General features: G+C 41.4%; 2 protein-coding genes and 1 non-coding gene across 4 annotated transcripts in view; 1 reads left to right on the plus strand and 2 right to left on the minus strand.

The window, feature by feature from the left end:
* Positions 1 to 9,528, minus strand: part of Sf3b3 (splicing factor 3b subunit 3) — a 40,989-nt gene extending 31,461 nt beyond the window's left edge. Inside the window, exons 1-6 of one of the 2 annotated variants that reach the window (XM_041650362.1) lie at positions 9,323 to 9,528; positions 6,967 to 7,114; positions 5,392 to 5,718; positions 4,531 to 4,703; positions 3,644 to 3,785; positions 1,306 to 1,418 (exon numbers count right to left, since the gene is read on the minus strand). In XM_041650362.1, the coding sequence (XP_041506296.1) occupies positions 1,306 to 1,418; positions 3,644 to 3,785; positions 4,531 to 4,703; positions 5,392 to 5,718; positions 6,967 to 7,036 (825 nt within the window). In that variant the 5' untranslated portion in view covers positions 7,037 to 7,114; positions 9,323 to 9,528. Of the gene's footprint in view, positions 1 to 1,305; positions 1,419 to 3,643; positions 3,786 to 4,530; positions 4,704 to 5,391; positions 5,719 to 6,966; positions 7,115 to 9,308 lie in introns of both variants that reach the window. The other variant, XM_041650363.1, reaches the window with a different exon arrangement.
* On the minus strand, positions 5,019 to 5,095 carry LOC121447735. Its single transcript, XR_005974258.1, has one exon. It is a non-coding gene; the product is annotated as a small nucleolar RNA SNORD111 (small nucleolar RNA).
* A 129-nt stretch (positions 9,529 to 9,657) lies between the features above and the next one.
* Positions 9,658 to 24,956, plus strand: part of Cog4 (component of oligomeric golgi complex 4) — a 34,884-nt gene continuing 19,585 nt past the window's right edge. The window contains exons 1-8 of the mRNA XM_041650365.1: positions 9,658 to 9,970; positions 11,962 to 12,044; positions 13,488 to 13,602; positions 14,319 to 14,493; positions 16,650 to 16,843; positions 21,030 to 21,135; positions 21,631 to 21,788; positions 23,139 to 23,197. Of these exons, the coding sequence (XP_041506299.1) occupies positions 9,815 to 9,970; positions 11,962 to 12,044; positions 13,488 to 13,602; positions 14,319 to 14,493; positions 16,650 to 16,843; positions 21,030 to 21,135; positions 21,631 to 21,788; positions 23,139 to 23,197 (1,046 nt within the window). The 5' untranslated portion in view covers positions 9,658 to 9,814. The remainder of the gene's footprint in view (positions 9,971 to 11,961; positions 12,045 to 13,487; positions 13,603 to 14,318; positions 14,494 to 16,649; positions 16,844 to 21,029; positions 21,136 to 21,630; positions 21,789 to 23,138; positions 23,198 to 24,956) is intronic.

A 24,956-nucleotide genomic window follows, 5' to 3' on the forward strand; every position in this document is an offset into this window, starting at 1 on the left:
TCAAGGTTAAGTTTCTGCTTAGGTTTTTAGGAAATTAATAGATTTACATACAGATCAACTAATTAAACCCTATTAGGTTAAACCTAGAGCCAATATTAAAAATAGATTATTTAAAGTTGAGGGGGAAACAATGTAAAAACTGATGCAGGAATAAGATCGATAATGTACTCACAGGATAAATAGATTGCAAAGGAAAGAGTAATTACAAAACTCAAAGACCATCATCATAGTCTGTGAGCTCACAATAAAGTGAACAGGCAGGTACCCACCTTAGTAAAGTGATAGTTTGCTCAATAGGCAGTGCTCACCTCGCACACACAAAGCTTTGTGTCCAAGAACTGAATATACAAAGCACAGCAGCACATGACCATAATCCTGACACTTGGAAGGGCACAAGGATTACAGAAAGACAAGTTTTTTCTGAGCTAAATTCAAAGTTTTGATCCTATTCTGGGTTATATAATAATAAAATAGTAATTTCATATTTTAAAAATATCTATTTTAGGGGGCTGGAGAGATGGCTCAGTGGTTAAGAGCATTGCCTGCTCTTCCAAAGGTCCTGAGTTCAATTCCCAGCAACCACATGGTGGCTCACAACCATCTCTAAAGAGGTCTGGCGCCCTCTTCTGGCCTTCAGGCATACAGACAGAATATTGTATAAATAAATAAATAAATATATTTAAAAAAAAAAATATCTATTTTAGAAAAACAGCATTTATTTCTTCGAATAACTAAAACTTGGCAACAGATAAATTTAAGATATACTAGGGGCCAGTGAGATGGCTTAGCAGACAGCGAAGCTTGCTAAGCCTAACAACACGAGTTCAAATTTGAGGCCCACATGATGGAAGGCCAAAACTGACTCCTGAAGTTTGTCCTGCAACCTCCTTGGCATGCATGCACATAAAATATTAAAAAAGAGCCGGGCGGTGGTGGCTCACGCCTTTAATCCCAGCACTTGGGAGGCAGAGGCAGGTGGATCTCTGTGAGTTCGAGGCCAGCCTGGTCTACAAGAGCTAGTGCCAGGACAGGCTCCAAAGCTACAGAGAAACCCTGTCTCGAAAAACTAAAAAAAAAAAAAATAAAATAAAATATTAAAAAAGAGAGTCTGGCCAAGTGGTGGTAGGACACATTTTTAATCCCAGCACTCAGGAAGCAGAGGCAGGTAGATCTCTGTAAGTTTGAGGCCAGTCTGGTCTACACAGAGAAACTCTGTCTTGGGGGAAAAAGAGAGAGAAAACTATCCTGTAATCATAAAAATGTAATTCACTTCCTAACATCTTTCCTCTATGACAAAGATCTTACCCGTCTCCTAGGAATTGGACATCGGATATCTGGTTGGTCACCAAAGTTCTTATAGGTGATATAATTTTCAGAACAGATCAGCACCCCACTTGGACCATCTGACCCTCCAGGAACTGTGAGAGGAAAAAATAAAAAAAGCTTAACAGTGACGTAAACTACTGTGACCTGCTTTTATTTAACTGTTGTCTTTCCCACTGATGAGGTTGAGTGCCAGAAGCTAAAAGACAAGCAAACCAAATATTTCTTCCCCCTGATGATCACTGTTAGTCCAAGAACTTTAGAGGTGGAGGAGGCAAGAGGATCAAAAGCCAAGTAACCTTCAGTTACAGTGAGTTTGGGGCTAGTCTGACCTGTATTAAAACAAAGCCAGAAATAGTAGTTTCCATCTATAATCCTAGCACCTAGGAGAATGATGAATCAAAGATTCAAGATTTATCTACACTGAAAGATTTGAAGCCAGTCTGAGGTATAAAACAGTTCCAAAAGACTAAATAGATAAATAAAAAATTGGGGCCCAGTTGGCAAAGTGCTTTCCATACAAACAAGAGAACCACTGAAAAGCTTTAAGCGAAAGCACACCCTGTAATCTCATATCCCGGGGGTGGGGGTGCTGTTGCTGTCAATGATCTTAGCTGCTAAGTCCCATCTCCCAGGCCCCTTCCTCGGTTCTGATACTCACATAAAGCCATATAGTCTCCTACAGTTTTTTAAATAAATAGCTTTTATTATTTTACTACTTGTCTGAACAAATATATTTTGAGTTCTTTTTCTTTTTGAGTCAGGCATCTCGTTCATTATACATGCCCAGGACTGGCCTCAGATACAGTAAGATTCAACTGCCTATGTCTCTCAGGTGCTTGGACTAAAGGCATGTCACCATACCTGGTGAAATTCTTTCTTTCCGGTTTTTTGAGACAGGTTTTCTCTGGAGCTTTGTAATCTGTCCTGGAACTCACTCTGTAGACCAGGCTGGCCTCGAACTCACAGAGATCTGCCTGTCTCTGCCTCCCAAGTGTTGGGATTAAAGGTGTGCGTCACCACCAACGGCTAAATTTTTTTCTTAAAACAGTAAAAAATAAATGGTAATTGAGGGTTAGCTCTGCAGTTAAGAGGACCTAAGTATGCCGGGTGGTGGCACCTTTAATCCCAGAACTCCTGAGGCAGAGACAGAGGGTTCTCTGTGAGTTCAAGGCCAGCCTAGTCTACAGAGTGAGTTCCAGGACAGGCTCCAAAGTTACACAGAGAAACCCTGTCTCTAAAAACACACAGAGGACCCAAGTTCAGTGGCTCATTAACTGCCCATGACTACAGCTCCAGATCTGACATCCTCTTAGGTCCTTGTGCAGTAACTTACACAGGCATATTCACACACAAAAATAAATACCTGAAAACAAAACTGTTACATTTGAGCATGAAGATGGACATGAATAAAGGTGTTCATGTGAAGGTCGGTGGCCAACCATAGGAGTAGGTTCTCTCCTACCAAAGAGGCTGTAGTTCCAAGAATCAAACCCAGATCTTCAGGCTTGGTGGCAAGCACCTTGTTAAGCCACTTTGGGGACCTCCAATTTCTCTTTAGATTAATATTAGTAATGCTTTTCAGAGTATTTCATCTAAACTTTCAAATTCATAAACTGACTTGTCTACATACTTCAGAGGGTAAGAGTTATCAAAGAGTTAGATACTTCAAATACTTGGCACAGCACCTTTTGCTTGTTTTTACAGACAGGGTTTCTCTGTGTAGCCCTGGCTGTCCTGGAACTCATTCTGCCAACCAGGCTGGCCTCCAATTCAGAGATCCCCTGCTGGGATTAAAGACATATGGTGCCCAGTCTCCCCACATAATCACTTTCAAAAAAAAAAAAAAGAATCCATAAAACTTGGTATGGTAGCCAACATCTGTAATTCCAACACTAGAAACTAAGAAGGCAAGAACTGCCATGAGATCCTGGTGAGTTTGGACGACCTAACCAAGACTAAAGGATGAGAACTTGTCTAAAAACAACAGAACAGAAACATACAAAGCTAAGGTTTGCTATAGGAAATTAAGACCCAAATCCTATGCTGTCAAACTTATTGAATTTGGGCATAAAATGAAGCAAATAAAAGATACAAAACAGGCTAGAGATGGCTAAGCAGTTAATTAAGAGCACTGGTTCTCTTCCAGAGACTGGGATTCAATTCCCAGCACTCACATGGTGACTCACAACAGTCTGTAACTCTAATTCTTAGGGATCCAATATCTTCTTCAGGCATCCATAGACATACAAAAAAGCAAAACACCCATATAAAGTAACTTTTTTTTTTTAAAGCACAAAGAAGCACTGGAGAAAAGTACCTGTAATAAGGAAGTTGCCATGTTCCTCCAAGGGTTCACTGTATTTTCGAACCACATGATTTAAACCAAGGTCTAATTCATAAAAAGTGAGTGTCTGCTGGGTGTTAGCTGCTGCTTCTCCTGTTGGATCATTGTCTGCTTCCTGTAGGACAGTGCCACAAAGACTAATCAGGAAATTTTAGACTTAGAAAGGATAACAGGACCTTGTATTTACACAATGAAGTAAAGGTTCACAGATTCCTAACAGTTTGACAAAGTTCATGCTACTATACAAATGGTAGAGCTACAAGGACACCAATCTCTATTCTATATCTAGGGATGCCACTACTAGAGGATGCTGCTTTCTGTCCAGAGCAAAGGGTAGTTAGTATGCTTTGCCTTTCACTACTCCCCTTCTTAAAAATACATCAAATAGAACTTTGTATCTCTCATGCAGCTCCTCCCAATAAATATCTCAGTCCACAGTCCGTCACTTAAATCACAGCAAAGAATGTGACATAGTCAAGTGTAAACATTTTGAAGGTTTTCAGTAAAGCATTTAAATGTGAAAAAGACCTTCCAGAAAAAAATAATTTAAGAGCCGTGCGGGTAGTGGTGGTGCACACCTTTAATCCCAGCACTCAGGAGGTAGAGGAAGGCAGACCGCTTTGAGTTTGAGGCCAGCCTGGTCTACAGAGCAAGTTTCAGGACAGGTTCCAAAGCTACAGAGAGAAACCTACCTCAAAACGCCTCCCCCTCCCCGCCCCGGAATGATTTGAGAAAAACATTTAAATAGTAACAAAGAAGGCTTTAAGACCTACGTCCACACAATGAAGGTAATTATTTTACACACAAAAAAAATTGAGATGAATTAAAAGAGAGAAAGAGGGAGAGACAGTCTTCAGTACCTCATAATCCATTTCCAAACAAGCAAACATAGGATTTTCAAAACCCACATCTACTCCAACCACATGATATACTAGAGTGTTCGCTTTGTGGGCCTCCAGGGGAGATGAAATGGTAAGTCGAGCTGCAGCATCTCTGTTCAAGATATATACCAATTTTTGTTTCTCAATTGCACCTATAGTTGAAGGAAATGAAACACACCAGATTTCCACTTGATGAATAAAGAACCTTAGATATACACAATGCTATTCTTTTAAAATAAGATTAACAGTTATCACTAACTGTGCAAGTAGCGTACAGCTCTCTATTGTTAGCAGATCAAAAAATTATAACCCCTTCTAAGAAAAAAAAAAATCTTAATATCCCTCTAATTCTTCACAAAGTTTTAAGGTGCCCTGGACTTAAGAACACTGAGAAACACAATACTAAGTAATATTTTTGTTAGCTATTCTTTGAACTAGGCCTAGTGGTTCAAAGGATTGCCCTCTAGAGGCCTGATCAGATACACAGTTTCCTTCAGTAGCTCCTCAGAGAAGAGACATGAATGTGAATCATCACTTCAGGCTGAAGAAAGCAACCACACTGACGACACAACTAAGATCCTTTCACCCCAGCCTTTGCTGCAGAACAATAATTTTTTTCCAATTATATAAAAATTACTTTATGACTTTCCTACTATTTTAAAAGGAAACCTTTAACAAAATTAAACAGAATACAAATGTAATGCCAAATGTTAGCACATTAAGTGATAGATTAAAACACTGCAAAGATCGTAGCGTATTATATAAATACACACACACACACACACACACACACACACAAATCAGAGAAACACTCAAGAGCAAATAAAGTAAGTCACTCACTAATCATAACAGCTCTCCCTTTGGGATCCACAGCTAAGAACTGGCCAGGAACAATACGGCGACATCCACTTTTGCCAAAAGTTTCTTGGTGAATTTTCTCAAACATATTCTTAGACGGCTGGTATTCCAAGATAACGATTCGGCCCGAGTCACTACCAACTACAATGTAGTCTTTAGTGCCACCTGTTAGCCTAAAGGCCATAAGTGACCGAATAACACCAAATACTTCCACAGTGAGGAGGGTATGTACTTTGCCGGTATTAGGGTCTGGGCGAAGTAACTCCAAAATCTTCCCACGAGAAACAACAATTTCCTGTTGTTTGGTTCCTAAATCACCAAAAGATAAAGATCATAAACACCCAGAATAAGCCCCTAAAATAAGCAGGATGGATATAAAGGGCAAATGGAATTAAATTAGTTGACGGAATCTATATTTTGAACTAATTTATTATACTTGAAAAGGTACTTTCCTCTGGCAGTGGTGTTACACGCCTTTAATCCCAGTACTTGGAAGGCAGAGGCAGGTGGATCTCTGTGAGTTGGAGGCCAGCCTGGTCTACAGAGCAAGTTCCAGGGCAAGCTCCAACAAAAGCTTTTGAGACAGAGAAACCCTGTCTCAAAAAACAAAACAAAACAATAAAAAGTAGTTTCCCAAAACTGACCTAACAAAAGTAATTATCAAGAAAGCTTTCTATAAAGGGTTACATAATAAAAAACAAAACGCCCATATTTTCCTAAAATTGGTCACAATATACACAACTGGGAAGTACCTGTTGCCAATAGTCATGGTCCTGCATGGACTCAGATCTTTATGTCCACATAGCAAGTACCTTACCTATAACTCTTAGTTGTCAAGTCTGAGCAACAAGTACTTTCACTGGATAAACTATCTCGCCAGTTCTATTTTTTTTCTTAAGACTATGTATCTTAGCTTGGTGGTGGTGGCAACATGCGCCTTTAACCTCAGCACTCAAGAGGCAGAGGCAGGCAGATCTCTGTGAATTCAAGGTCAGCATGGTCTACAGAGCTAGTTCTGGAACAAAGTTACAGAGAGAAACCCTGTTCTGAAAAAAAGAAAGCAAAAAAGGCGAAAAGGAGGGGGAGGGGGGGAACGACACTATATATCTTAACTTAGGCTAGTCTCAAACTCCTGTTCATAGTAGCCTAAGTGCTAGGGCTATAGGCATGAACTATCACTCAGGTAAGATGTTCTTTTGAAAACTCTGATATCAAACTCCAGATTAAGAACTGTAATCCCAGCTCTGGGAGGCTAAGGCAGGAGGCCATCATCTAGGACTACAGTGAGACTGTCTGGGGAGTGGGGGTGGGGGAACCATGACTTTATGATTTATACAGTTTATGCCTTACAACAATACACAACTTGGGAAGAGATATGCACCTACACTTAGAATAATTAACTGGAAAGAAATGCACCTGAAATTAGTAACAGATAATACACCATAATTTAACAAACTCCACAAATGTTTTTATAAATGGAAAACATTTTCTCAACAAAAGCACTCTGCACTCTCTCTCTCAGTTCACAAAGTTAATAATACCTAGAGAAGAACTTACCAGAGAAGTTGCCATGGATGGCAAAACTGATGCCAGTGGCCCGCTGTAAAGTCAAGTTGTACAGAAACATGATGGCAAGTAAAACTGAGACACTCGGTACTTCGAGTCTTGGCTATACCAACAGTATCAAGTCAAAGTAGGCTACAGACTAAAAACAAACAAACAGAAACATTACTGTTTTTTTTAAATATTTATTTATTATGTATACAATATTCTGTCTGTGTGTATGACTGCAGGCCAGAAGAGGGCACCAGACCCCATTACAGATGGTTGTGAGCCACCATGTGGTTGCTGGGAATTGAACTCAGGACCTTTGGAAGAGCAAGCAATGCTCTTAACCGCTGAGCCATCTCTCCAGCCCCAAACATTACTGTTTTTAAAAGAACTTCTGCATGGGGATGTCTAGTTGAAGACAGATGAAGACAGACCCAGCCGAGCACCACATTTATCACTGGGAGAGCCTTTTCAGGCTGGGATGGGGCTCATTGTTAAAAATCTTTGCTTAGCAGGCAAGAGACCCTGGGGTGCATTCTCAAGGGGAAGGAAAAACATAGCATCATTTTTATGCCAGGCGCCATTCTAGTACACTACACCTTTACTTTTCATCTCAGAGTCCTACGAAGCCTACATATTGGCATGACCCTGCATTCTGAGTGCCAAGTGACTGAAGCAGGAAGATATCTGCAAGTTTAAAACCAATCTGAGTTACAAGCTATACAAGAAATGCCAGAATGGACAACACTGCAATACCCTGTTTTAGGTTTTTCTTTTTTCCAGAGACAAGGACTCATCATGTAGTTCCGGTTGTTCTGGAACTGAGAAATTCTCCTGCCCCCCCCCCCCCCCCCGTACCGAGATTAAAGGTTTGCACATATACACCCAAACAACAGTTTAAGGAGGAATAAATAAATAAATAAAATAGCCAGGCATCATGACTCTCTTTTATAATCCTAGCCCTGGGGAGTCAGAAGAATTACTACAAGTTCAGTAGCCAGCCTAAGCTAATAGAAAAACAAAAGCAACAACAAAAACAAACTATGGTCAAGAAAACTACAGCTCAAAAATTACATTCATTGCCCAACATACAGAGTGACGTGCCAGGAACTAGAACTTGTTCAATTAACGCAACATGCCTTTATCTTTTTTGTCAGACAAATGAAAACTTACGGTTAACTGTAGTCCACATCATTCAAAACTCAAATGCCCAGTAAAAACTTCAGATCCATTTCCCAACGATCCAATTCTTTTGGGAATAAATCTTTCCAACTTTATCTTCCCATATGCTTATATATGTGTAGAAAAATTCAAGAACACACATTTGTGCCATTTTATACCCTCTGTTTAACCAAAGGTTGGGTACTAGATATACTCACTATGCTGCAAGTTCTCTATGAATTATTGAGTCACCAATAAAGGGTCTTTTATTTGCTACATATTCAATGGTTGCATTATAATTCAATTAGCCAAACTGATAATACTACACATACAGATTTATGAGCATACCTCTAATATTTTTTTCCCAAAAGTGGAACTGGCAGAGAGTGGGATTTAAAATTTTAAATTGTTAAATTTTGGTACTTCCAAAGTGACTTTCAGTGGCACCATAAGCAGCAAAAGTGATGTTAAGACTTTGGACATTTGCTTTAAACAGATAAAAACGGGCGTCTTGGTCAAGTCTCCACTTGCATCTCCTAAGGCTCTATATTTGAGAATTTTGTGTTCGTGGCGATGGGAAGGAAACCCCTGGCCTTGTGGTTACACTTGAGATGGGCGATTAAAATAAACGCCTATTCACTCAACGAACAACTAAACCAAACGGGTTTCCTACCGTATGGAAGGAGGAATAGCACACGAGTACTCCAACACTAAATAGCAGGAGACTTTAACCGCCAACCCTTGGAAAGCTTCCCCTCCCCGCCCCTCCCCCAACCTAGGAAGCCCGATTTCGCCGGTTCCAAGATCACCTCTTGCAATCTTCGGGCAGACACTATTGACCTTTATTTTCGTTTTTTTTTAAGCAGGAAAAAACAGGTTCAGAAGACAAAACCAAGTTCAAGCCAGATTCTCGGACCCAAAGACCGTTTCTGTTGCTTACAGCTTTTGAGCAAGCTGAGTTCTTAGCCCTGCGCGTTAGGGGCCGACTACCCCCGGGGTCTCACTGTCCCCGCTCGGGCCTCCCATCCCCCGAGAACACAGCCTCAACCTCCCAGTGGGCTGGAAAGAGACGAGGCTGCCACGTCAGACGTGCGAGCCGTGTCCCTGAAGGACTCGTCCCCACTCTGCGCCCAGAAGCAGGGGAAGAGCCCAGGAAACCATTAGCGCACCGCAAGCGTTTTCCTAACCTCCTCACGCCTACCGAATCTCTCTGGCCTAAAACGGCCTCTGCGACGCCCGCCAGAGCGCCGAGCAGCTCTCTCGTGTGACGCTTTCCGCTTCTTCTGCGACAGAGAAGTTGCCAGGCCGCTTTCCTAGCCTGCTGGAAGAAGGATGGCGTCGGTTTCCGATGGATGCTAAAGTCCTTCAAAGGCCTAAACCACAGCGAGGGCTAACGCGCCGGCGTCCGCCATTAGCCCTCAAGACGGGCCTTCGGGTGGCGCGCGACGGGAAAAGGAATCCAGCCTCCGCCTGATAAATATGCGAAATTTAAAAATGCTTTTTCATCGAGCGTCTTCGGTCTTTTAAGTTATTTAAATATTACACATTACAGTGAATTTGCTGTAGAATAGAAAATTAATTTTAAAACTAGACTTCAAATTCGTTGATCGGGCATTTCTGCGGACAGCCCAAAGGTCGCCGCGCCAACGCAGAGGGGACCTCGCGATCCCGGAAGCGCCTAACAGGAACCAAGATGTCGGATCTAGAATCCCCTCAGAAGTTGTCAGCGCCTCCGCCACCGGAGGGGGTGGGAGGAGGCCGCTGCTCCGAAATCTCCACCGAGCTCATTCGCTCTCTGACAGAGTTGCAGGAGCTGGAAGCTGTGTACGAACGACTCTGCGGCGAGGAGGTGGGGAGCTGATCCTCCTTTTTTTTTTTTTCCTGGAAGAATCCAGCGGCACAGGACATCCGAGGCGTCATTCTCTTTACCAAGGGAAGCTAACACCTACCCGAGACGCTCTAGTGTAGTCGGGCATTCAATTCAAGCTTATTTAGCCTGTTTTCCTGGACTGTCTTCTTTCTTGGTCTGCCCCGGTATTGATTTCCCTGACGAGTAACGTTGGAAGTGGCGTGTGCTATTTATCTATACGTACATACATTTTTTATTTGTTTTTCAAACTAAGAATCGCTTTGGCCTGGGAAGTCAAAAGAAATGAAAGTTTCTTCTCGACTCATGTAAGGGAGAAGTTAACTGCAAATTAGCTTGAAGTTTTAAGACTATTTTGTAGAGAATGATTGTATGTGTGTGTAATTTCAGCCTTTCAGTTAAATGCCGAGCTTTGTAGGAGACTGGATATTTTCTTATTTTGAGAAAACCTCGTCTTTGCCCGGACTGTCTTCAGATTTGCTACCTTCCTGTGGTATCCTGTTACACTGCTGAAATTGTAGGCAAGCTCACAACCCTCTAGGAGGGTTGAGATCTCTGCTAAGAGTTGGGATGTTAAAGGCTAAGGCAGGGCACAGCTGTCTAGCCACCATTGATGTATAGGTGTGGACAGAATTCTGATTGCCTATCAGTTGATAGCTTGCTACCTCTGTGTACCTGCTTCTTCTGTGGCAACCTGATGCTGTCAGTTCATTTTCCAGTGTGGTTGGAGTCCTTGCTAATCAAATGTAAAAGCTGATCTAAAAGTTTGGCAGCTGTTTTTCCCAGTGAACTTTTTTCTAACTCTTTGGAAATTGCTTTTGTTTAGCTACTATATTTTATTCTGTTTCTTTTTAACATGGGGAAAGGGAAGCAAGTGTATCATAGCACCCGTGTAGAAGTCAGAAGACAATTTTCAGAATTGGCGTCTCCTTCTACCATGTGGATCCTAAGGATCAAACTCCAGTCATCAGACTTGATGGCCAGAGTCATCTCCCCAGGCCTTGTTTTGATTTTGAGACAGGGTCTCATGTAGCTCATACAGGCCTCAAATTGACCACATAGCTAAAACTGGCCTTAACTTAAACTGGCTTGTCTCCTGAGTGCTGGGATGAAAGGGACAATCACCACACATCCGGATTAGCCACTAAACTTCAGAGCCCACTTGTGTGGCACACTCTACAAATAGCATTGAGTAAACATTTGCTTGTTCCCATTGTGTCATTCATCTGCTAGATGGAATCAGATATACTTGAAATGTGTGCTGTGCATACACCTATAATGCTAGCACTTGGGAAGGAAAAGGCAAAAGTTCAAGGTCATCCATCCTGTGTTTCAGAATAAGTGAGAGACCACCCTGAATTGCATGAGACTCTCTATCAAAAGAAATATGAGAAAGATTTCATAGCCAATGATTTAGTCTGCCACAACAAACCAAAGCAGCTTGGATGTCAAAGGGACTAGGGAGGAAAAACTTCTGAAATGGGATTCACTTTTTAGCTAGGTTGAGTTACATCGTTTTGTTTGTTTTGAGACAGGGTTTCTCTGTGTAGTACTGACTGTCTGGGAGCTTGATATATACACAAGGCTGGCTTCAAACTCACAGAGATCCAACTTCAACTTCCTCTTCCTCCCAGTGCTGGCATTAAAGATGTGTGCCACTATACCCAGCGAAGTTAGATAACTCTAAAAGTGCTTAAAGTTCCTTCTTCCTAGAGATAGGGATAGAGTTTAATATTTGAACACTTGCCTGGCATGTACAAGGTCATAAATTTAATTCCCAGTAACTTAAAAAGGAAATTCCTAGCCGGGCATGGTGGTGCAGAGGCAGGTGGATCTCTTGAGACTATACTGGTCTATGGAACAAGTTCCAGGATAGCAAGGGCTACACAAAGAAACCCTGCCCCTTCCCTGCCCTCCAAAAAAAGAAAATTCCTCATACCCATCCTGAGTTAAAATGTTTGTTCATGTTCCAGAAAGTGGTGGAGAAAGAGCTGGATGCTCTTTTGGAACAGCAAAACACCATTGAAAGTAAGATGGTCACTCTCCACAGAATGGGGTAAGTATATATCACAGCAAAAGTTGTACTGTACAGTGGGAACCACTGGATAAAATTAGTTTTCTTAGCCAGTAGTCCAGGCCCTTAGGAGGGTAAGGTGGGAAGCTTGCTGCAAGTTCAAAACTAGCCTAAGCTACAGAGTGAGTTCCTGTCTCAAGAAAAGAAAAACAGAGGATTCTTTTTCCTAACTTTGTTTTATGAAATGACAAGCATTTGAAATGGAAAGGAGCAATAACTCAAAGTGAGCACCTAAGGATATACACTTTGATAGTTATCAAAAGTCATTGGAACTTAGCATGATGGCTCAAATCTGTACTCAACCCTTGGAGTCGGAGGTATCAGGAGTTCAAAGCCAGAATGGGTCATGAGACCCAAAAAAGAACAAAGGTCTTTGGCTTTAAACTACAATCAAACGTGGTGCTACACAACTTTAAAACCCTAATACCTAGGCAATAGGAGCAGGTGGATATGAGTTCAAGGCCAGCTTCAGCTACATAGTGAGTTAAGAGGCTAATCTAGGCTATGTAAAACCCTATCCAAAAGTAAAACAGAAATAATCACTCTTGGCCCACATATAACCTTAATAGAGATGCAAATTTTGGCCAGGTGGTGGTGGTATATGCTTTTAGTCCCAGCACTTGGTAGATCAGGCAAGCGGGTCTGAGTTTGATACCAGACTATAGAGTGAGTCCAGGACTACACAGAGAAACCCTGTATCAAAGAGAAAAAGAAAGAAAGAAATTCTGAAACCCATGAATTATAGACTATTTTGGTGGTTGGTGGGGTCCAGAAATATGTATTTTAATAATTCTCCCAGGTGATTCTGTTTTGCAATTCTAGTTTAAGAACTACTGCTTTTCGTCTGGTGGTGATAGAGGTGGTACACTCCTTTAATTTCAGCACTCAAGAGGTAGAGGCAGAGGAATCTCTGAGTTCAAGTTCAGTCTGGTCTATAGAGCGAGTTCCAGGATAGCAAGGGCTACACAGAGAAACCATGTCTTGAAGCTCCCCACGCCCTGCAAAAAAGGAGAACTGCTTTTATCAATTTTGTATATTTGCTGAGCATTGTTGTATATGTCTATAATCTAAGCATTCAGGAAGCCGAAGCAGGAAGATCTCAGTTTGAGGCCAGCTTGAATGCCTGCCTCAAAAAGGGATTGAGAGGGACAAGGCACCCTAGGCGTGGTATTAAACACCTGTAATCATAACACTTGGAAGGCAAGAACCGGAGGAACAACGAGTTCACTGCTTACACAATGAATTTAAGGCTACCCAGGCCTACATTAGACATCATTATTAAAGCAAACAAACAGAAAGAGTTGAGGACGTGGCTCAATGATAGAGCATTTTCCTAGCCTGCATAACACACACACACACCTATTCCCCCTTGTTCATTCCCTCTGCCTCTGCAGATAAGTATGCCCTGACAATGTCTGTCTCTAGTCCCAACCTGCAGTTGATTGAGGGAGATGCAGAGCAGCTGGCTGGAATGATCACCTTTACCTGCAACCTAGCTGAGAATGTGTCCAGCAAAGTCCGTCAGCTTGACCTGGCCAAGGTAATCCCACTGAGCTTTGATGTTTGCTTCCCTCCCAAATACTAAAAGGGAGGGAAGGGAAGAAGGGAGGGAAGAAATTACATTAGAGACTAGAAAAGAACCATCCAGTAAAAATGCAATAGGAATTACCAGAACCAGACAAGATACTACATGAAAACTCTAGATCATTAGCTCTTATGCATATAAAAATAAAAATCCTCAATAAGCACTATGAGCAAATCCAACAACATATAAAAAGAATTATATACGAAGACATACGAAGACCAGTAGCATTTGTCCTAGGAATGCAGAGGTGGTTTAACATAAGAAAGTCAAGTAATGTAATGTCAATGAAGGGAATGGGGATGCAGCTTGGTAGAGCATTTACCTAGCATGCACTAAAGCCTTAGATTAGATTCCAGCACAGTGATGTTATGTTTGTGATATTACATACATCTTGATTCAGTTATAAAGTTAACAAAATAAATATAGATTATTCTCATTCATGCTTCTATTAAAATGAATTAACCACATTTAATTAAATCATGGTATCTGCTAGTGTCTTGATTATCACCCATAACAATTTTATAAAATAAGTGGTTATGGTAGTATTTTTAATTTGCCAGTTTCAGCTGAAAAGGACTGACAGTTAACTAGGTTCTGCTCCTAAATTTCTCTATGTTCTGAAGAGTGCTTTGAAGGAATAGGATATTGTCTTTAACAAAGACTTTTTGCAGAACCGCCTCTATCAGGCCATTCAGAGAGCTGATGACATCTTGGACCTGAAGTTCTGCATGGATGGAGTTCAGACTGCTTTGAGAAATGAAGATTATGAGCAGGCTGCAGCCCACATTCATCGTTACTTGTGCCTGGACAAATCAGTCATTGAGCTCAGCCGACAAGGCAAAGAAGGTCAGTATCCTCGACTGTTGATTATGGTTTGGTTATAAGCATCTATGACCTAAACTAAGTAAACTCAATCAAGAAAAGTGTGTGTTAGCCGGGCGGTGGTGGCGCACGCCTTTAATCCCAGCACTCGGGAGGCAGAGGCAGGCGGATCTCTGTGAGTTTGAGGCCAGCCTGGTCTACAAGAGCTAATTTCAGGACAGGCACCAAAAGCTGCGGAGAAACCCTGTCTCGAAAATTTAAAAAAAAAAGAAAAAGAAAAGTGTGTGTTGCTAGGTATGGTGACTCAAGTCTATAGTGCAGCACTTGGGAGCACTGAGACGGGGATTCCATGAGTTCAGGGCTAACCTGGGCTACAAAGTAAGACCCACATCTCTTAAAAACACAACAAACAAAAACAAAGCAAAATTAGGAAGGTATGTGATATTAGAACGTTTCTATATCTGGTAGTATGGTGTAATTCTGTACCATCCTAGGACAGATAATATGCCCCTTTGATGGATATCCTAGTTGCTATTGTTTTTTAATATTTATTTATTTATTATGTATACAATATTCTGTCTGTGTGCGTGTCTGCAGGCCAGAAGAGGGCACCAGACCTCTTTACAGATGGTTGTGAGCCACCATGTGGTTGCCGGGAATTGAACTCAGGACCTTTGGAAGAGCAGGCAATGCTCTTAACCGCTGAGCCATCTCTCCAGCCCCCCTAGTTGCTATTTTTGCGAACTTGACATAAGTTAGAGTTGCCTGGGCAGAACCTCAGTGGAGAAATGCCTACACTAGATTATCTATAGGTGAGTCTGTGGGGCATTTCTTTAATTAGTAATTGATCGCTCATATCTGGGCTGGTGGTCCATGAGACCAACTCAGTAAGCAGCATTTCTCCGTGACCTCTGCTTCAGTTCCTACCTCCAGGTTCCTACCTTGAGTTTCTGCCTTGGCTTACCCAATGGTGTACTGTTACTTATAAACTCAAGTTGACTTTGGTCATGGTGTTTTCCCATGGCAAAAGAAACTCGGAGACAATGGTAAAGAAAACTGATCTTGTATCTTCTAGTCTCTGGATAGTGGGTTATTGATGCTTAACCATATTGCTCATTTATAGAATTAAATTCTTGGGCTGGAAAACATAGTGTAGTTGGTAAAGTTCATGCCTCGCTAAGACCTAAGTTTGATCCCCAGAACCTATGTAAAAATGCCAGACATGGTGGCACATGCCTACAGTCTTGTACTGGGATGCAGAGACAGGCTTCTGTAGCTCACTGGCTATCTAGTCTAGTATAGGTGGTAAGCTCTAGGCAAATGACAGACTCTCTCTCAAAGGAAATGGACTGTGGTTTGTTATTTTTTTGTTTTTGGTTTTTTGTTTGTTTGTTTGGTTGGTTGGTTGGTTTTGGTTTTTTCAAGACAAGGTTTCTCTGTAGCTTTGGAGTGCTGGGATTAAAAGCGTGCACCACCCCCACCTGGCTAGGAAATGGGCTGTATTCTTAAGGATAACACCCAAGTTTGTATTCTATTCTACACATATATGCACTAAAAACATTCTTCGTGTAGGGTCTTGACTTTCTGTGACTGAGTCACTCCATCTCTGGAGAAACCACTCGTCCTCATGCTGTGTGCAAGTGACTTGAGCTCTTCTTTAGGCTGGGACATGTGGGAAGCAGTGGGAAGATCTTGAAGAATCGATCCATCTGGGGCAAATCACCTTCTTTGGTCACCATAGCAAAATACTTGCAGTATTTTGCAGATACTCTTCATACTTCTGCTTCTGTTTATTACAGTTCCTTTTCCTGGAATGTGTCCCTCATACTCAGAATTTAAAGTCCTGTCCAGCTTTAAGAGATGATACATAACCTTTTCTAGGAAGTCTTTTTATTACTTCACCCAGAAATGTGACTGTTAGGCACCTTTCTTGGGACTTTTCTCATAAATTGTTATATATATTAAGACACAGATTTTATCTTTTACTTAATTATAACTTTCATGATAGTACAATCATGGCAGATTCATCTTTCATTCATCCACATTGCTAGTCTAGTATCTTGTACACAGTCAGTATTTAAACATATTTGCCATATGAATAGTGGTACACATTGTGGCATGGACCTGATTGATATAGTACCATTCCTTACATTGATCTTCATTTTCTCTCCATTGAGCAGGAAGCATTATTGATGCCAACCTGAAATTGCTGCAGGAAGCTGAGCAGCGTCTTAAAGGCATAGTAGCAGAGAAGTTTGCTATGGCGACCAAAGAAGGTGATTTGCCCCAGGTGGAACAATTCTTCAAGATCTTCCCACTGCTAGGTTTACATGAGGATGGGCTAAGCAAATTCTCAGAATACCTTTGCAAACAGGTATGGGCATTGTATTACAGTTCTCAAGAGTCACAGAACTTATGAAATGTATAATTTATTTATATATATATATATGGGATTTATTGAAATGGCTGCAGTCCAGATAATCCAACAATAGTTAGCTGTGAACAAAAAATTCAAGAATCCAGGAGTTGCTTGTCCCACAAGGCTGGATGTCTCAGCTGGTTTCTGTATGTGCTGGAATCCCGAAGAAGTAGGCTCCAGTGCCAGTGAAGGAATTGGATGTGCTAGCAAGGAAAGGACAAAAAGGCAAAGCAAAAGCTCCCTTCTTCCATGTTTTTATGTAGACTTTCAACAGAAGTGTGGCCCAGATTAAAGGTGGGTCTTCCAGCCTCAAGATTTGGATCAAAGGCGAGTGTCTTTGGGCCTTAAAACCAAATTAAGGGCCTGTGTCTTCCAACCTTAATATCCAGATCAAAGCCGGACAGTGGTGGCACACGCCTTTAATCCCAGCACTCGGGGAGGCAGAGGCAGGCGGATCTCTGTGAGTTCTTGAGCCTGGTCTACAAGAACTAGTTCCAGGACAGACACCAAAGCTACGGAGAAACCTTGTCTTGAGGAAAAAAAAAAAAAATCCAGATCAAAGGTGTGTTTTCCCCCTGCCTCAAAATACGGATCAAAGATGTGTGTCTTCCTACCTCAAAGGTCCAGACTAGAAGTGGATTTACCCACTTCAAACCAATCAGAAAATCTCTCACAAGTGTGATCACTATCACCGCCCAGTGGCACATTTTTTTAATAGCCTGTTCTTTTCTAGGCATAGCCTAGACATCTGCTGATATATATTGATTTTCAAAAGACCAGGTAAAAATATAAAAAAATTAAAATACAACTTCCCTTGAAAAGTTGAGTCACCCTTTCAAGCTGTTACTTAGAAACTACTTTCTGATTTTGTTTGTTTTTTTTGACATAGACTCTTGTGGTTCTGGGTATAACTCAGTATGTAGATTGAGCTGTCCTTGAACTTGAACCTCCTACCCCTGTCTATAGGACTATAGGCATGTATCACTAAGGGGCTAGCTTCTTTTAAGATCAGTTGAAAGGATATGTAGGATGGCTTTGTTGCCAAAGGTACTTGAGTGTAAGCCTAGATCTTGAATTTGATCCCCAGAAGCCATGTAAAGGTGGACTGAGAAAACCTGACACTACAAAGTTGTCCTCTGACCTCCACATACACTGTGGCATGGATCTACCAGAGCTCACACACAAAGATTTAAAAAAAGAAAAAACACAGTTTTCAGTTATTATGATGATACGTGCTTGTAATCACAGCATTTGGGAGAGGGAGGCTTGAGGGTCAGGAACTCAGGGTTGTTCTCTGCTACATAATAAATCATGAGACTTTATCTTTAAAAAAAGATTAGTCACCAAAGATGGTGTAGCATGATTAATAAAAACCCAAAGACAGATATTGGGGTTCAGCCTTAAGACCAGAAAAGCAAAGCAGCTAGCCACTGGCTCTTCTTACCTCTACCTCAGTCCAAAAATGACAGTCCTGCCTCCAGGAGTCCTCACAATGAGACTGAGACTGAGAGCTGGTTGCTCAGTCCTGTGATCTCCTGTGATCTCAGTACTCAGGAGACAGAAGCAGGCAGATCACTGAGTTTGAGACCAGCCTGGTCTACATAGTGAGTTCCAGAACAACCACGCAACCAGGGTTATGTAGAGATCTTGTCCCCCCCACCCCCAAAAAAAAGAAAGAAAAGAAAAAAGAAACGATGAAAAAGGAAACCATTCGACATTTATTATTTTATTTTATTTTTGGTTTTCTGAGACAGGGTTTCTCTGTAGCTTTGGAGCCTGTCCTGGAACTAGCTCTTGTAGACCAGGTTGGCTTCGAACTCACACAGATCTGCCTGCCTCTGCCTCCCAAGTACTGGGATTATTTTTTTTTTTTTTTTTTTTTTTTTTGGTTTTTCGAGACAGGGTTTCTCTGTGGCTTTGGAGCCTGTCCTGGAACTAGCTCTGTAGACCAGGCTGGTCTCGAACTCACAGAGATCCGCCTGCCTCTGCCTCCCGAGTGCTGGGATTAAAGGCGTGCGCCACCACCGCCCGGCTTATTTTACTTTATAACAGTGACTCTCAAGCTTCCAAATGCTGCAGTCTTTTACCCCCAACTATGAAATTATTTTATTACTACTTCATAACTATAATTTGGCTACTTTTATGAACTGTAATATAAATATTTTTGGAGGTAGAGGTTTACCAAAGGGGTCGCAAACCACAGATTGAGATCCACCACTCTATAACATTTGTGGTTTGTTAAATAAATAGGGTATAAAATAGTAAGCTGTCATTTTTATTTCAGTTGAGGAGAGTGGCAGTAAAGATACATACTTATATAAGAACTGAATATTGTGGAAAGGAATTTGGATCTTGAGATGTAGGTAAGAGAAAGGACTTTGTTCCTTTTAAACATTTAAATATGTGCTTTACTGATTCTAAAAATTTAGTTAAAGATTAAGTAAGATGGCTAGATGTAGTAGCACACGCCTTTAATCCCAGTACTCAGGAGGTTGAGGCAGGCAGATCTCTGGGAATTCTGAGCCAGCCTAGTCTATATAGTGAGTGCCAGGACACCCAGTGACTCCATCTCACACAAACAAACAGAAATTAAGCAAGATGACTCAATGAGTAGAGTCATTTGCTGTCAAGCCTAACAACCTGATTTCAATTCCTTAGACCCACGGGGGGCGGGGAACAATTCCAGTAAATTGTCCTCTGGCTTCCACACATGCACTGAGGCAAAGACACACACACGCTCAGTTGTAAATGGAAAATCTATTACTTATACACTGTTTGGCCTATGACTCAGGCATATTCCTAGCTAGCTTTTACATCATAAATTAACCCATTTCTATAAATCTGTGCATCTCCACCAGGCTGTGACTTACCATTAAGGTTCTGGCATCTTTCTTCTTCGGCAGCTACATGGCAACTGCCTCACTCCACCTTTCTCCCTGCATTCAGTTTAGTTTTCCCACCTACCTATATTCTACCCTGCCATAGAACAAAACGGCTTCCTTATTAACCAATGGTAATAAAACATATTCATTAGCATATAGAGGGGTGATATAATAAAACATTTAATTAAAAACAGTTGCTAGGCATCATGGTATAATATGTGTTTGTGATGCTAGCCTGAGGCAGAAATATCACTAATTTAAGAAAGGCTACCCTTGGGGGCTGGAGAGATGGCTCAGCGGTTAAGATCATTGCCTGCTCTTCCAAAGGTCCTGAGTTCAATTCCCAGCAACCACATGGTGGCTCACAACCATCTGTAATGAGGTCTGGTGCCCTTTCCTGGCCTGCAGGGATACACACAGACAGAACATTGTATATTGTATATATAATAAATAAATAAATATTTTTTAAAAAAAAAGGCTAGCCTCATTTATACAGCCACTTCTAAGCCAGTTTGGATTATTTAGAGGGACCCTGACTCAATAATAAGATGTCCTATGGTACATTTTTAATTTTTAAAATATTTTCTTTTAATTTGTATTTTATGTGTATGGGGATTTTGTCTACATGTATATCTGTTCATCACTTGCATGCTTGGTACCTGTGGGGGCCAGAAGAGGACTTGTAACTGGAGTTACAGATGGTTATGAGCTACTTTGTAGGTTCTGGGAATTGAGTCAAGCCAGTGTGCTTGATTCAAGCCATCCACTGAGCCATCTCTCCAGCCCCCTCAACAAAGCACTATAAATACATCAAGTTATATTTAAGACATTTAAGGTCATTATTGAAATTAGGAGTATTTTCTCCTTTTAGCTAACAGTAGTCCATATTTTCAGAGATTAAAAAATTATTTATTCCCCCAAAGAGGAGAGCATTCTGGGTATGATGACAGATAGCTTTGATCTGAATAGGCAGAGACAGGTAGATTTCTGTACCTTGGAGGCAAGCCTAATCTACATAGCAAGCAAGTTCCAGGCCACCAGCCAGGGTTATATAGTGAGACCCTGCCTCCAATCAGTCGGTCAGTCAATCAGTAAATAAATATAATCACATTCTCAGGTTCCTTGTCCTGCTTGAGCACCCACAAAGAGGTTCCTCAATGCTGCCTCCAACTTCTAACCACCAAGGGAACATGGTGGAAGAAAAGCTGACAAGAAGCCTTTGGTCTGAGAAATACGTGTTGGTTTCTTTCTGCTTTCAGGTGGCCAGCAAGGCTGAGGAGAACCTGCTGTTGGTGCTGGGGTCAGACATGAGTGACCGAAGAGCTGCCGTCATCTTTGCAGACACTCTCACTCTCCTGTTTGAGGGTGAGCCTCTCTCTCTACTATAGGAAGACCAAAGACGCTTTTTCCCAACATCTGCATCCTTGCCTTGCCTTTCCCTCTACTCAGGTGTGTTTGGTCCAATCCTATAGTTTTCTGGAGTTGACCAGTTTCCAGATTAGTATCTGATTAGCAAGATTGGCGTCTCCAGAATGTTTAACATCCCTAACCCTCAAGACCTAAACTTAAAAAAAAAACTAAATTTAACCTAAAATAAATTACTACAAGGAAGATAATCTATTCTAAAGACCCTGCTAGAGAAAACAGCTTTACTGTGACTTTTCAAGTGCCTGCTCATATACCAGTCACCATTTCTATTTCATAAATTTTCTTAACAACATCAAGCAACAACTAGAACTATCCATTTCAAATAGAAAGGTAGCTGAGAGGGATTGAGTTAGACCTAAGTTAATCTTTGATGGGGAAAGGAATTTATTTTATGGAAAAAGCATGTGGAGTCCAACTCTCACTTCCTTCTAGGGATTGCCCGAATTGTGGAAACCCACCAACCCATAGTGGAAACTTACTATGGACCTGGCAGACTCTATACCTTGATCAAGCATCTTCAAGTAGAATGTGACAAACAGGTGGAGACAGTGGTGAACAAGTTCGTCAAGCAGAGGGACTACCACCAGCAGGTGAGCAGAGGAAACTACCTTCAGGTTGAAAGCAGCTTTAGTCAGGGCAGCGCAGTCAGTAAACTAGAAGGAGAAGGAAAGATGCTGAAGGTATATTGTTCTGCACCTTGCCTATTACTACCTTAACAGAAACAAGGTCAAATTCTGGGCCATTGAATATACGATAGTGCCCTCTAGTGATGCAAAGAGGATTTTTCTCCTAGGATACTGTTGAATGTCAAATATTAATAATTCGTTCTAAATTTTACCTTTTTTTCCTTATGGCTTCCTTTTCCATAACTATTTTCCATGTTTATAAGCACAGGAAATAAAAGTAGCATATAGAAATAGGAATGGCCAGCTGGACTTGGTGGTACCTGGCTGTAATCCCAGCAGTTGGGAGGCTGAAGCAGCAGGATCTAGGCCAGCCTAGACTACATAAGGAGATCCAGGCCAGCCTGAGTTAAGACTTACTGGAGTTTTTATTTTCTCTGTATGAATGTTTTGACCATGTGCACGTATGTGCAGCATGTGCATGCTTAGTGCTCATGAAGGCCAGAAAAAGGAACCAGATCCCTTGGAACTGAAGTTACAGATGGTCGTTAGCCACCACATGGGTTCTGGGAACCAAATTCCAATCCTCACCAAGAGCAGCAAGTGCTATTGACCACTAAACCATCTCACCAGCCCCTGGTGTTACTTTTAAATGTAATTACAAGGGCCAGAGTGGTTAAGAGAGCATTTGCTGTTTTTCTAAAGAACCTGAGTTTGATTCCAGCACTTCCATCGTGGCTAACAACCATCTGTGACTTCAGTTCCAGAAGATTTGAAGCCCTCGTTGACCTTCACGCACACTAAACATACATTGTAGGCAAAATATCCATACATAAAATAAAAATAAATAAAAATTAGTTGGGCAGTAGTGGTTTATGCCTTTAATCCCAACACTTGGGAGGCAGAAGCAGGCGGATCTTGGTGAGTTTGAAGCCAGCCTGGTCTACAAGAGCTAGTTCCAGGACAGACTCCAATGCTACAGAGAAACCCTGTAAAAAAATTAATTGGCCAGGTGGTGCTGATTCTGTCCTTTAATCCCAGCACTCAGGAGGCAGAGGCAAGCGGATCTCTGAGTTCAAGGCCAGCCTGGTCTACAGAGTGAGTTCCAGGACAGCCAGGGCTACACAGAGAAACCCCGTCTAGAGAAAAAAAAAAATTAAGTAGTGCCTAAACCAAAGGCAATCTTTGGCCAGAAAGTCCGTCCCTAGCTTGAAAGAAAAGTAAACCTAGTTAGCAACCTGAAACTTAGCCTCATAGGCGAGAATGGCCATTGGGAGGCAGGAATACTGTTCTGATTGATTTTGTGGTGTTTTGCAGTTCCGGCTTGTCCAGAGTAACTTGATGAGAAATTCTGCAACAGAAAAAATTGAACCAAGGTAATAATCCTTCAGCCTATGAGTTTCAATTACTCTTTACATCTAGTTTAGAGACTTCGTTAAAATGTGGTTTTTAGTTTTTATTTTATTTTATTATTTTGTTTTGTTTTTTGAAACAAGGTTTCTCTGTGCTCTCCTGGAACTCTCTATGTAAACCAGGATAACCTTGAACTCACAGAGATCCACTTGCCTCTGCCTCCCAAGTACCAGGATTAAAGACCTGTGTCACCATGCCCACAGTGATTTTATTCACTTTTTAAAAAATGGTTTATTTTTATTTTATGTGCATTGGTGTTTCATCTGCATGTGTGTCTGTGTGAGGGTGTCGGATCCTCTGGAACCGGAGTTACAGTTGAGAGCTGCCATGTGGGTACACGGGATTGAATTTAGGTCCCCTTGAAGAGCCCAGATTCATAGCAATCTACCTGCCTCAGTCTTCCAAATGCTGAGATTACAGACATGAACCACCAATTTCCAACTCTTATCAATTTTTCCTAATGGAAGATACCATACAAAAAAAAAATATAACACATGTAGTTGATAAAGAATAACAGATCAGTGGCTGAGGATATCTCCCATTGGTAAGAGTGCTTACCTAGTATGCACAAAGCCCAACACCACATAAAAAACAAGATGATAGTTCATGCCTATAATACTAGCACCCCAGAAGGTAGACACAAGAGGATCAGAAGTTCAAGGTCATAGTCAGCTACAGCTACATAGTGAATTCAAGGCTAGCCTATACTAGTGAGACCCTATTTCAAAAACAAAATTAGGGACTGGAGAGATGGCTCAATGGTTAAGTTTGGTTTCCAGACCCAAATCAGTGTCTCAACAATCACTTGTAATTCCAGCTTCAAGAAATCCAACATCTTTGAAATCTGTGGGCATCTACACCTACCCAGATATAGACATCCACATCCACACATAATTAATTTTTTTTTAATTAAGGGGCTGGAGAGATGTCTCAGCAGTGAAGATCATTAGCTATTCTTCCATATGGCAGCTTACTGCTATCTGTAACTCCAGTTCCAGGGGTTCCAGCACCCTCTCTGCCCTCTGCAGGCACTGCATGCTCTTGTTGAGTAGACGTAAATCTTGTGGGCAAAACACCTATACACATAACATAGAAAAAACTTTTTAAACATTTTAGTTTTAAAAATTAAATAAAAAAAATTTTACTGTGTACATATTATATACCAGATACTGGTTCCTAGGCTAGCAAAGTGACCAAAACCAAATATAATTCCTTTCTTATGGCACTTATAATCTATCAAATTGATGGTAATTGTTCTAGTTTGCTTTCTGTTTCTGTGATCAACACCAATAACCAAAAGCAAGTTGGGGTGGGGAAGTTGTTTGACTTACATGTTCTAATCACAGTCCATCATTAAGGGAAGCTGACACAAAAGCTCAAGCAGGCAGGAACTGATAGCAGAGACTATGGAGTGCTACTTACTGACATGTCCTTCATGGCTTGCAAAGTTTTCTTTGTTGTACATCCCAGGACCACCTCCCAGGGCTAGCACCACCTGCCCAGGGTTCTGGGCCCTTTCACACTAGTCATTAACCAAGAAAATGCCTCACAGACTTGCCTGTAGTACAATCCTATGAAAGCATTTTCTCATTTGAGGGTCTTCCCAGAATACCATAGCTTATGTTAAATTGACTTTAAAAAAAAAAAAAAACAAACTAACCAGCAGCTGCACAGTGGTGGCACACACTTTAATCCCAGCACTCAAGAAGCAGAGGCAGGTAG

Source organism: Microtus oregoni, unplaced genomic scaffold, assembly GCF_018167655.1.
Source record: "Microtus oregoni isolate MIOR12 unplaced genomic scaffold, Mior012 000004F_ref0000308, whole genome shotgun sequence".
NCBI classification, from domain to species: Eukaryota; Metazoa; Chordata; class Mammalia; order Rodentia; family Cricetidae; genus Microtus; species Microtus oregoni.